Here is a 14,060-nt window from a genome sequence, read left to right as displayed (position 1 = left end):
GTTCACAACAATTAGTGTTAGTACAAACTAAATGAAAAGATTCCAGTTTATTAGTAATTGAAGACACATTTGCCATCCATCACTAGATACAATTATGGAACGAAAAAATAAAACATGACATCTGTTGCTGAGAGCAGTTTTTATTTGTTACAGCATGTGACAAATTATATTCAAAGTTTGCCATGTCAGTAGTGTAGTGTCTGTCAAAGTAGTAAGCTTTATTGTGGAAAAAAAATAAAATCCTGCTGATTCTAGAAAACTGTGAAAAGAACAGAAAATGCAGGAGAAACTCAGCAGGTCTTTCAACATCTGTGGAGAGAGAAACAGAGTTGACGTTTTGATTATGATAGGAATCAGCTTCTTCAGACTCGAGGGGTTATTGCTGTTTCTCTTGCCACAGAGTTGCTGGACCTGCTAAGGTTTTCCAGTTTTTACCAGTTTAAACCAGTTTAATTAAAGCAACTGGGGAGATGGTAGTACTATTGGAGTGTACCACTGTGCTTGCCTGTCCAGTTAGTGCCAAATAGATTGGAAGTAACTCTTGCCACTTAACCTAGTCTATTTCCTGGTTAATCCTCATTTTATCTATAAAACAGGCTAGTTATGCCCATTGAGCTTTAAAGTCAGCATGAAGCTGTTTTGTTGTGAATACTTGATCTAGATGGAGTATATTATGCAAGCCAAATTGTAAGAGTTACAATAGCGTTCAATTGTACACGTCTCTTAAAAAATGAAACTTATTACAACATGGAGTTGGCTCTAGAAGATAGCGCACATTTGTGACCTAGTGTCACATTATCGCTGATGTTACTTTTTTTTGCGATAGTTACAGCGGCAGAGTGACGTGTCCTGGTAACTAAACAGGAAAGTGCATGTTGGCACCAGTAAGCAGCTCCATAGCTGCATGGTCCCTGCATTTAACTTTTGAGCATTTATGCTGGAACCTCAACATTATTCATTGTAGCAACAACAGAGCAAATAATGGGATTGCGCCTTTGATTAACTATGCAGTGCAAATTGTCTGGGTGTTGGATGATTCTTTAGAACAAAAGAGGAGATTGGACCTGTTACAATATTGATAGAGAAAATGAAGAGACTCTCTTAAATTTAAGAGACAATGTCTTTTATAAGTAGTTTTGTGTGTTGCTGTGTTCCCATTTCATATTATTTCATATTACCCTGGTTTGGGGTAATGCTTGTTCAATGCTGCAACATTATTATGGATTATAAATATTGTGTTTGGTAGAAACCGTTCAAAAGCATACAGATTAGGATTTACTTTGGAAAAAAAAACAGATTTTTTTATTGCAATCATTCTTGCTGCTGAAAGCTAGAGATATGTTGGAACCATGAAAATTAGTTCTATCTATTAATCGGGGGCTATACATGTACCTTGCCTTAAGCATGAGGACTGCGGGAGAAGAGTGAGCATTGATGCATTTAAAAACCGTGAAAAGGAACTCTTCTATACTTTCTTAAATGTGACAATAACTAGATCACTAAAATGTTTTGTCTGATATTTGGCACCAGACTTGGTGTGTTGTAGGGAGTGGAGCCTCACCATTTCACCACCTCAAAGTGCAGCCCAGATACATATGCATCTTCAAAGTGAACTTGTATTTGTTTGTGTCATATACATCTTTGGGATTTGGATGGTATTTATGAATTGCATGATTATTGTCATCATGGTTTATAATGTTTTCTTGACCAATGAAATTAATGTTTTACAATCATTTCAGATTATCTACTCAATATTTATTTACTTTGTTGTTCTTCATGTTTTGAAAGGATTTTGGGATAGCCCTGAGTGTAAATTTGTACGGCACTGCATCAACAAATCACAGGAACATGTTGCAGGGACAGTTCAAGTATCTGTCTTTAAGGGGCACGTTTATGTTCTTGGCCGTGAATCACCTACTTCCTTGTACAACCAGGATCTTGTCAGGTATATGCCATCACGTTCCTTATTAATTGATTTCTAATTTTGTTTGTATAGTGTGAAAATTTGTACCACAAAGTCAGCTCAGCTGATTTAAGAGTGTTGGTCTCGTTGCAAAATGCCCACCACAAGATCTTTCTAAATCAACACCTATCCTTTTTTATTGTAAAAAAATCTCAGGTTTAGACTTGAATATTTCTTCGTGTCAGGCCATTTCAGCTGTCGGTAGTCATGACATAAGTCATTAGTGTGTAGTGAGCAAAATGCACCAAGCTGAAGATGATGCCAAAATAAGAAACCAAGTATTGAAAAAGAGCAATACAATTGTGGCAGAAGATTTCTATCTTCAGCTAAGAAGATCGATTAAAAATCATGATACCATAAATTCATAGCTGCTGTGAAAGCCAAAATAGAAGCTCCTTATGTGTTAGTTTGGTCACATCAGAACTCCTCGTAAAAGGACTGTAAACAGCTTAAGCCACTTGATTTCTAGTGGAAGAGGTCCACAGGTGCTAACTTCTTGAAATGCACTCCCAGCATCTTGAGATCATATTTTTAATTTGTCAAAATTGATAGCTTTACTTGTCATAGTCATGGAGTCACGGAAACTGACCCTTTTGGTTCAACTCATCCATGTCAACCAGATATCCTAAATTATTCTAGTCCCATTTGTCAGCACTTGGTCCATATCTCTCTCAACCCTCCCTATTTATATACCCATCAAGATGTTTTTTAAATGTTGTAATTGTACCAGCCTCCACCACTTGCTCTGGCAGCTCATTCCATACATCCACTACTGTCTTCCTGAAAACATTGCCCCTTAGGTTCCTTTTAAATCTTTCCCCTTCACCCTAAACCTATGCCCTTTAGTTCTGGATTTCCCCCCACCGCAGAGAAAAGACCTTGTCGATTTACTCGGTCTGTGCCTGAAATTTCATTCATGAACTTGGTTATCACAACACAATGTTACATGATACAAAAGGAACTTTAAACTTCGGGATTGAAACTTTAAATTGCATGCTTCTGGTATGATTTGAAGAAAAGGTATATGAAATGCCGAGATATTTACCATACTGAAACATTTGGTGTGCAACTGTTGGTTGAGCTTATGAAGCTCTTATAACTGCATAGTACAAGAAATCTGGCAAAATGAGTTGTTCCTTCGGTGACTCCCAATGAAATATATCAATTCAAGGGAATACGAGACTTAGGATTGAGTTTTAAAAGAAATAACATTTTGTGTCAAGCAGTTATATGCTGTGGGGGTTTATATTGCCACCCTGACCCTTCAGATGGAATTATTTCCTTTAACTCTCGCTCATTCATCCATACTCTTGCTGTGTATCATGTACAATGTATATTAGATACTACCAGCAGAAAAACTCAATGTTTGTTACAGTATTGAAGTTGATGTTTTGTAAGTGGGTAAGTATGGAAAGGCAATGCAATGTTCTTGATACAGTGAAAATAGCTATTGACAGTCTCATGGCCCAAAAAATGCATACATCTGATGCACACGTTACAATCTTGTAGTCTTTATTGATTTTAAACCACCAATTACAGCCATACAAAAGATCAACAATAACACATACAGATCAATAACCCATGGTACCATTCAGTGGATCAATACAAATCTGTCTTAAGTTTCTTGTAGTCCACTCAAAAGACAACAAACTGTGTCCTTTATCCTTGTTTTTAAATAAGTAAATACAATTACTCATGCAGAGTTAGAATGGTATTGTGTTACACATGCAGTTTACTTTCTTATTGTCAAAGCTACATTTTGAGATTGTAAAGACATTGAAATGTTTTTATCCCTGAGAAAAAAGGTATCGGGTAAGATAAATACCTCAGTTGATTTATCTCTTTTGTAGGCAAAATGTGTGCAGAGTAACCCTTAATAATCCCCTTCTTTATGGCTTACAGTCACAGAAGGAGCTAAATGAATAAAGTAAAAGTAATCAGGAGCATTTATTCCCTGTCAGTTCCAAAGTGATTTCTCTTTCAATTTCTACATCAGTGCCTTTAAAATGTTTGAATGATGATGGAATCATACTAATAAAAGAATAGCAGTAAGCAGTACAGGAGGCTGGAAGTGACTGGTCACAGTAGGTATAAAGTAATGTAATTATACGGCATACAGCCCACTCGACTGCACAAAAATAAAAGCATGGAATTCTGGAGAGACATCCAGCACCATTGTACATTCTTCCAAATTGCTTGTTTTTTTATTCTCACAAATAATTCATCAATCGCAACATGGATTGTAACTGTTGTGGCGTTTTGAAACCTGTATGGAGGGAGATATAGATAAGCAGAAAATCTAAAAGCATAAGCTAAGACAGGAAAAAAATTAAAGAATTATATTAGGGTGTTTCATCTGAATTTGCTCTCTTTGGTTTTTCTGATTATGCATTACTGACAGCGGAGATGACCTTCTCCTGAGCCACTGCCAGAACCACTCTGTATTGCTGCTAAGAGAACTATACAAAAATTTTTACAACAATATTTTTTCTTGTTTGCATTCCTATGAGAGCTGGGTGGCAGACTTCAGTTCAATACTCCACAACAGGATGTAACATTAAACATGTGCCAAACAATTTGGTGCTTGTGCTCCATTGTGTTAGACAGCTCAAACTAGGAGGAGAGGTTTTCAAAACCGCACTCTATTGCTGTATTAATGCCACAATGTGAGGGAAGCCAGGCCTAAACAGTGTCTAACTCATAAAGTAGCGCAAGATATAATATAAAAATGAAATGCAAATTCAGCAGCTCTACAAATCGATTTTTTTTTTTTGAGCAATAATTGTTAGAAAGGTATGACAAACATGAATATTTCCACATGCTAATTTTATTTTCATTATAAGGAGCTTGAATATCACTGATTTAATACGATTTATAAGAGTCAATTAGATAGTTTCTCAAAAACCATGACCCAGTAAGTCCCCATCTTGGTTAAAATCCAAGGCATTCACTACATGCCTTGCTGTTTGAGCAGATGATTGGGGTGTGATACCCAGACGAAAGCATTGTGATCTTTTTTCAAATATAAAAATTCAATCCAACCAAGTTTTCAGGACCAGATCTTCAATTTTAGTTGGAAGCCTAAACTTTGATGCCGTGTCATCCTGCCAGTTGAAATCTGTCAAGAGTCAGTTCATGTGTCACAGAGTTTTACTTTTGGTGTTCTTGTCAGCCATAAGGAACAGATGTACACATTTGGCTTATGCAAGTCTTGGGTCACTTTTGCTCTGAGCTTGCATCCCCACAGACCGAAGTATGACACCGAGATGCATGAGGTTTTAGATCTGTTGACCAAAATCTGGTCAAATGATTAGGTTTCAAGAAATGTCCTGATGGAGAAAAGCGGTGATGTAAAAGAAGGGCATTCCAGAGATTAGGGCCTGTACCCATTGATAATGGAACAATTACAGTTGGGAATTCGCAAGTGAACAGTCTTAGAAGATTATCCCTGAACCGAGGGATGGAAGAGATTACAGAATTAGGGTGACGTTAGGACATGGAAGGATTGAAAGCAGGCGTAAAAATTTTAAAATGATTGTCCAGGAGCCAGTATAAGTTTGAAGCACCACATGATAGGGAAATGTGATTTACTGAGAGTTGAATCCATAGTTAGAAATATGTGTCAGCCAGGACTTCAGAAGTGTTTATTCAAATGAGGTTGTATCCTAGTCACTAACTGTACTGAACACTTTAGGGACTGGTGCCTACAATATCAATCCTTTCTTAATAAACTGAGCCAATTGCTTTCTTCTGTTGTCTTTGCCTCTTATTTGTTTTACTTAAAATAGAGAAAATCTTGGGGGAAAATTTCATCAGTTTGCTATGGAAGTAAAACATTTGCATTTGCAATTTTTCCTTTAATAGTGCACAAAGGAAAAACTCCCCTATAAATGTAAATGCCTGTTTTGCTCATCAGATCCGTGATTGGTTCTGACGTCAGCCACTGCAGAGTATAATATTCTATAGAGTTGTCAGGAGCAATTTTTGTACTTTGAACAGAGGGTGCACAGCAGTGAGCCATTAAGGAGAGAAATTGCTCAGTAATGAGCTAGACTGGATAGCTTGAAGAGGCAATATATGAGATGTGACTGATTAGCATTAATTTTAATTTTTGGGTTTCTTCCACCCTCCCCTGAAGCTTCGTTTTTCATCATATATTTGTGAGCATTGCAATCATCTGATACCTCGTCCAGTTGTCCACTTTACATGCAGTCGCCTAGATAGTGAGCATCGTTGGGCTACTTCATTCAGGAGGGATCACCAGTACCAGTCTTACCCAACCATGAATTTCTCATAGATATTTGTGGATACTTAATGCATTCTTCAGTCCAAAAGCATTGATACCAACCTCAACACTTACTGCCCCATCAACTGCTGTAGTGGTATATACACAAGTTAGGAATCAAACTGAATGTCTTCTAATGTCTATGACCTGGTGCTTCTGGATACAGGTCTAGCTTAGTCATAGGAGACAGAGGGTAGCGATGGAAGGATGCTTTTTGGAATGGAAGGTTGTGACAAGTGGTGTTCCACAGGAATCAGTGCTGGTTTCTTTTCTGTTCGTGGTCTACATAAGTGATTTGGAGGAAAAACGTAGCTGATCTAATTAGTAAGTTTGCAGATGATAAATAAATTGGTAAAGTTGCAAATAGTGAGGAGGATTGTCAGAAGATACAGCAAGTTGTAGATTGGTTGAAGGCATGGGCATAAAAATGACAGATCGAGTTTAATCTGAATAAATGTGAGGTAATGCATTTTGGAAGGTCAAGTACAGGTGGAAATTGTACTGTGAATGGCAAAACCTGTAGGAGTTTTATATGTAGAGGGATCTGGGTGTGAGGTCCACACATCACTGAAGGTGGCAGCGCAAGCAGATAACATAGTGAAAAAGGCCTATGGAATGCTTGCCTTCATATAAGGGGCATTGAGTATAAGGAAAGGTAAGTTATACTGCAGCTTTAAAGAACTTTAGTCAGGCTGCAGTTAGAATATTGCGTACAATACTGGTCACCATACTACCAGAAGGATGTGTGTGCTTTGGAGAAGGAACAGAAAGGGTTTACCAGAATTTTCTGGTATGGAGGATTTTAGCGATGAAGAAAGGTTTGTTTGTTTTCTCTGGAAAACCTTTCTAAAGGTTTGTTTGTGTTTGTTTTCATTGGAACGCAGGAGGTGGAAGGCCAACCTGATAGAAGTTTATAAGGTTGTGACTGGCATGGATGGAATGAAAAGTATGAGGTCTTTCCCCCCAGGGTGGAGGAGTCAATTACTAGGGGGCACATGTTCAAGGTGTGGGGGGAATGTTTAAAAGAGATGTGCAAAGCAAATCTTTCACACAAAGGGTGGTGAGTGCCTGGAACGTGCTGCCAGAGGAGGTGGTGGAAGCAGACACAATAGCAACGTTCAAGAAGCACCTGGACAAACACATGAATAGGAAGGGAAGAGAGGGATACGGATCCTGTAAGAGAAGACAGTTTTATTACGGAAGGGTAAAATGTGTCAGTGCAGGCTTGGAGGACTGAAGGGCCTGTGCCTATGCTGTATTGTTCTTTGGTCTAAGTGCTACCTATCTCCAAACTACCTTAGGAGAAGCCATTAAATTCCATTCATTAACTCTGCTTTCTTCTACACAGCTATGAAGTATTTCCACCAGCAATTTTTATTCATCTTGAAGACTTAGATACTTTCTTCCCATTCCTCCCCACACCTTCACCTCACCATCCTGCTCACAGAAATACATTACATTATTGTGTAATTTGTTGTACTGAGAACTGAATTCTAAGAGATTAATATTAACCTGCAGATGTAAATTATAATAAGAACAAATTGGATTGTGTGGTAGGTTGAAGCGTACTTTGGTTAATACCGCGTGTTTTTGTTGTGAAAATCTGCAGCTGTGAGCATGAATAGGCAAACTGAAACCAAATCAATGCCAATGGTGGTCCAGCAGCCACTTGTAGGTGAGTTAGTGTGTGATCTGGGAGGATTCATCATATACTTTATTTACTTTGTTAAACATCCAAGTAAGTGGCTTGTTATGTGCCTTGGCTTGAGATACAGTATTGCTGTAACAGCCATGTGACCTGATTAGATTTTAATTATATTGAATGGTAAAGGTTATTAAAAGTGATTGTATTTGTATTACTTGTACACATACACACATATTTAATAAACTAGATTCTAAGTACACTTAATTAGTCACGTCGCCTTGAAGGTTCTCTATATGCTTGACATTGTCAGGTTGCAACTGACAACCAAAGCTGCTGTTGATAGATGTTCTCTACTTGTTAAGTTTGTATTGTATGGCAGCGTTCAATGCAGCTTGCATACTCTAGGTCAACAAAAGAACAATAACTTGGCTTTTAATTTTTCTTTTTAAAGTAAAACTCTGGTGGTTTAACCGAGAGATTTCATTTTATTGCCCCTGAGTGTCAAAGAATAATAAAAAAAAATCAATTTGTTGAGCAAATGTTTTCCATTGAAAAGGCTGTGTCAATATGCTGCGGCTTTTTAGACTTGCCTTCTAACACACTATAGTAAAGGTCTGAAGAGTAAAATTAACATGATGCATGTTTCATGGACATGTTGCTGTCAACCTGCATTATCCTTGAACCATTTATTGATCCTAATTTATCTGTTGAAGCAATTGACCCAACATTTAGCAAGGGTAGAACAGATGTATTAGTGTAAGCAAAACCTTGGATAAAAACACTATTTAGTAAACAGTAGATACCATAGGGGTATAGGTACCCTGGGGAGTTATGCACATCATCAATCTGCTCATATGGTATTCATGGCAAGAGGAGTTAAATGTAGCTTTTAAAATAAGCAATAGGTTTGCTCATTACATTGTGTGGAGTGCTACAAAATGCATCGTAAACCACTTGAGTCCACCTATGTAGTGAAGTGCACATGCTTTGCTAAGTAAACACTTCAAAGTATCACTTACTGCTTCTAAAATATTAGTTATGCAATCATAATCTCTCTAATATGCACTGAGGATTACATAATGGAAATCTCAGTCAAATGTAAAACGTCAGTGTAAGGTTACCATTTCATTCACTAAAACTTGGGAGGGAAAGCCACTTTTCCCTTTTCAAAGTTAGTTTTACACAAAAGTACATCTTACATGTACGTTTCCAAATATCTACCAATTTCACCATATAAATAGCTACAAGGAAATATATTCTCCCATTATGCTGCCATGATCTTGATCACAAATGAGGTTCATCTCCAAGCGCTCCTATTGCCACCTCACCAATCACACCTTCCACAAACCTTCCAACCAAAATTCTTTTCTGCATCTGCCTGGCGAGAAATGCTTTCCCCATATCACAACTATGCTGAGAAAGTTTCAACTACTTAACCTTTGAGCCTCCCTTTGTATGTTGCTTATGCAGCCCTCCGTCTGCTCAAACTTTCTTTAACCTCTACCTTTAACTTTGTTTCTAGTAAAATATTTCCCTCCTCGAGTGCAAATGACATTGATTTGAATGTTTCTGGCACAAATTAATTCAATCATCTATCACGTGATCTAGCTGCTTCCAAAGGATTCTTCATTCATTATCTTGAACTGTTCATAGTCTTACTGTCCACGTCAATTCCAAAATAAACTCCCAATCCTGAATCCTTTCCACCACAAAGCCATATAATTTCACTTAATAAGTTAAATGGAATCACATAGAATTTGCTGTATAGCAACAGACCATTTAACCTAACTGGTCTTTGCATATAGTTTTGTTCTATCCTACTTCACATAACTCAATCTGAAAACTCTTTGTTCCTTTTTTCCTTGTTTACTTATATAACTTTCTCTTAAGGATATCTGTGTTACCTTAACTATTCCAAAGTGACACCTTCTGACTACTGTCTGAGCAAAAGAATTTTCACCTAAATTCTGTTGGATATATCAGCGACTGCTTCAGCACCTAACTGATTCATTCTGCTGTTGAAATGTGTATTCATGCTTGCACTGCCTTTGAATTTAATCATTTCAGTACTGTCCTGGGACCTCCCAACTTCCAATCTGCATAAACATCAACTCATCCAAAATTCTAGCTTTTTTATAATAACTCCCACTTACCTATCACCCCTGTTCTAGCAAATTTGCATAGGCTTCTTGTATCTTCTCATGTCTGGTTTAAAATCTCTGCTATTACTTCAAATTGCATAACCTTTCTTGCAATGCTATAAACACCCACCTCTTCCTTAAGATATCTTCTGACTTTGCTTCAGTATTGATAAGTCTGATTCAGTCATCGAGAAACAAAGGGACAAAGCATTCACCTAGATCAAAATTTACAAGTAAAGCATCATTTCCTCTTTTGTTTTGGACTGGGGTGTACAAAGTTAAAAATCACACAACACCAGGTTATAGTCCAACAGGTTTATTTGGAAGCACTAGCTTTTGGAGCGCTGCTCCTCATCTGATGGAGTGGTGCTCTGAAAGCTAATGCTTCCAAATAAACCTGTTGGTCTATAACCTGGTGCTGTGTGATTTTTAACTTTCCTCTTTTGTTTTGCATTCTAACTGACTCTCCTTCCCAAACACTTCATTGATTACATTTTCTATATGACTGCTAATTTTTAAAAATGCAAGTATTTGGTAATCCAAAGCACAGTTCTTGGTCACTTACCATTAAGAAACTGTTCTAATTTATCTTTCTTTGATGCAAACTGGATGATCTCAAGCCTCCCCACATATTGATTCATGTTTGATGCATGTGTTTATCTATCGGCTTTATCTCTGTCCTTTTTTGTCTTGTTCTCCCTTCTAAATAACTTACTTAACTTCTTACAGGCATCTGCAAATTTGGACACCTAACTCTCTGATCCTTTACATCAGATATTACAAATGTATATTATGGCCCCAGTACAGATCCTGGAAGCATTACTTTTCAAAACCTGTTAATGGGATAACATGCCCTTTATCCCGACTCCTCTCTCTCTGTCTCTGTCTCTCTCTCTGTCTCTCTCTCTCTGTCTCTCTCTCTCTGTCTCTCTCTCTCTGTCTCTCTCTCTCTGTCTCTCTCTCTCTGTCTCTCTCTCTCTCTGTCTCTCTCTCTCTGTCTCTCTCTCTCTGTCTCTCTCTCTGTGTCTCTCTCTCTCTGTCTCTCTCTCTCTGTCTCTCTCTCTCTGTCTCTCTCTCTCTGTCTCTCTCTCTCTGTCTCTCTCTCTCTGTCTCTCTCTCTCTGTCTCTCTCTCTCTGTCTCTCTCTCTCTGTCTCTCTCTCTGTCTCTCTCACGTAATCAACCAATGTTGATGAGAGTACCAAGAATTCTGTGCTCTTTCATTTTTGTTATTTATGTAGGGAACTGAAAGATATAAATTTCCATTCTGTTCTCCATTTACAGCACTTTATTCTCCTAAAAGCATCAAAATGAACTTGTGGCGTGATCAAACATTTAGCTATATGGTGAGATACTACATTAAAATAGTGGTTTCACTGAAAGCACTTGCAAGGAGACACTGGTTAGTTCAATTGGTCAAATATTTCATGTGTAGTTTAGAATAACTCCAACAGAAAGGGTTCAATTGTATTAGTCTTTGTCCTGTCCCTGAGAGTGGAAGGCTGTGGATTACCAAGTACTTGCATTTTTAAAAATTAGCAGTCATATAGAAAATGTAATCAATGAAGTGTTTGGGAAGGAGAGTCAGTTAGAATGCAATCAGTGGAACTACCACTGATAAGAAAAATTTGTCAGTAAAGTAGTTCAGGAAACGGCGTCAGCAGGCAATGAGCCAAGGACTTCTCTTTGGACAAAGCCCTCACGACATGCCTTAACTGTTTTAAAATGCAGCAGAAGAATATTAATCAAGAGTTGATAAATGTGATTAATTGGTTTCTTTTTCTTTCTAGCATGAATGTGCAGGGTGATTATGACCCAATTGATGCAGGTGGATTTATCAAGATCTGCTCTTTGAGGTGAGTGACATTATAATTTTTGCTGCAGGCATTTTACATGATGTCAAAAGTTGTTTTTCATTTTTCTTTAATTGTGGGGACCATCCTCAGAATATTGTGGTAAATTATGAGCCAAACGTTTGCAAAGCTTACAAGCCAATAGTTGGATACAAATATGGCTCGTCTTTCTTTATTATCTTAGTGAAGATGTGCTGAGCAGATGAGATCTATCTCAGCTTTGTCCCCAGCATTACTGATGCCAGAAATTATCCAATTCTGTTTACTCTCCATGATACCAAGAAATAGTTGGGGATACTGGATACTGCAGAGTACGAGCCCTGACAGCGTTCTGGCAATAATGCTCGAAGACATGTGCTCCAACGCTTATCATCTTTAAAGGCAAAGGGTATCTATCTAGCAATGTAGAAAGTTGCCAAGTTATGTCCTATGGAAAAAATGCAGGGGAGGTCCAACCTGACCAATTACCATCCCATCTACTCTTGTTCATCAGTAAAAAAAAAGTGATGGAATTGATTCATCAACAGTGAAACCAAGCAGCATTTGTTCAACAATAACTGCTCACTGACACTCAGTTTGGGTTTTCTGGGTCACTCAGTTCCTGACTGATCACAGCCTTAGTTCAAACACAGACAAAGAGCTGAATTCAGGAGTGAGAGTGACTGCTCTTGACATTAAGGCTGAATTTGACTGATAGGGTCAGAAGTGGGAATACTCACTGATGATTGCACGATATTCAGCATCATTTGTAATTCCTTTGATAATGAAGCAGTGCACATCCAAATGCATCCAGACCTGAACAATATCTAAGTTTGAGCTGATAAGGGGGCTTTGGACAGAGTGCAATGTAAGTTTGCAAGAATAATATCTGGATTTCAGAGGCTAAGTTACAAGGAGAAATTATGAATCAGGCCTGTTTTCTCAAGAACTTAGAAGGTTAAATGGTGACCTGGTTGGAGTCTTTAATATATTAACAGGAAAAGACTGAGTAGGTAAAGATAAACTATTTCCACTGGTTGGGGATTCTAGAATTAAGGGGCATAGTCTTAAAATTAAAGTCAGACCATTCAGGAGTGACGTTAGGAAGCACTTCAACACGAAAAGGGTGATAGAGGGTTGGAATTCTCACCCACAAATGGCAGTGAATGGTAGATCAGTTATGAAAGTCTGAGATCGATAATTTATTTTGTTAAACAATGGTAATAAGGGATACAAGCGAAAGATAGTTATATGAAGCAAAGCCACAGATCAGCCATGATTACATTCAATGGCGGAGCAGGATTGAGGGGTTGAATAGGCTACTCTTGTTTCCTATATTCCTACTCCCTATTTACCTGGATGAGTGTAGCTGCAGCTACACTTGAAGCTTGATATAATCTGCTACAAAGCAGCCCGCTAATTGGCACCATGTCCACAATATTCACTCCCTCCACCACCATCACTCAGTAACAGGGGGGGGTGCCACTAAATAAAGTTCTGAATTTAAATATTCTAGTTGAAACATTTAAAAGCCCATCCAGCATGACAATTGCAAAACTCTCTCCATACTGAACAATTTAAAGGTTAATGTCTGTATTTCTAGACACTAAGTATGAATGACCCACCATTTAAATAACTCCACACAGGCCGGTATCCCATCACCAAGTCCCCCTTTATTTACATGGGAGAATCCTTGATTCTGATCCAGCTCCCTCAGAGCCAGCTCTCAGAACAGAGCCTCTGACACTCTTGTTATATCCATCATCCAGGGCTCCCTAATTGGACCAGATTAACTGCCCTAAGCAGGAAACTCATAATCTTTGAGGCCCACCTGACTGACCTTGTTACTATTACCACATCCCTCCTGCTCTAAGAGTGAGGACATAGGTCGTTTTTTTTAAAAATATAGCTCCCCACGGAGCATTTTAGTGCCGGCTCAGTTTCTTTCGATTCTGCCCCTATTGCAGGCAGGGTGTAACACACACCTCTTGCACCCGGAGTGTCTCAGAAGAAGTTCATTCTCTGCATAGGTGCCAAAGGCATTGAGTTAGTGTCATCCACCCTGTCCATCTCAGATTCCGAAGTGTCTTCAGTGCTTGACAGAGAGGTGAAACCCACTGTTTCCATTCTTCGACAGATGAATTAAACAAGCCAAGCTTCCCAAATAACAGCATGATACCAGAAATGCTTATTCCA

General features: G+C 38.3%; 1 protein-coding gene across 2 annotated transcripts in view; it reads left to right on the top strand.

The window, feature by feature from the left end:
• ass1 (argininosuccinate synthase 1) overlaps positions 1–14,060 on the top strand; it is a 153,886-nt gene that overhangs the window by 137,764 nt on the left and 2,062 nt on the right. The window contains exons 13-14 of one of the 2 annotated variants that reach the window (XM_072565748.1): positions 1,789–1,945; positions 11,823–11,888. In XM_072565748.1, coding sequence (XP_072421849.1) covers positions 1,789–1,945; positions 11,823–11,888 — 223 coding nt within the window. Of the gene's footprint in view, positions 1–1,788; positions 1,946–11,822; positions 11,893–14,060 lie in introns of those variants that run through there. The other variant, XM_072565749.1, reaches the window with a different exon arrangement.

This window comes from Chiloscyllium punctatum, chromosome 49, assembly GCF_047496795.1.
Source record: "Chiloscyllium punctatum isolate Juve2018m chromosome 49, sChiPun1.3, whole genome shotgun sequence".
Lineage (NCBI taxonomy): Eukaryota > Metazoa > Chordata > Chondrichthyes > Orectolobiformes > Hemiscylliidae > Chiloscyllium > Chiloscyllium punctatum.
This window is presented reverse-complemented; position numbering and strand designations above follow the sequence as displayed.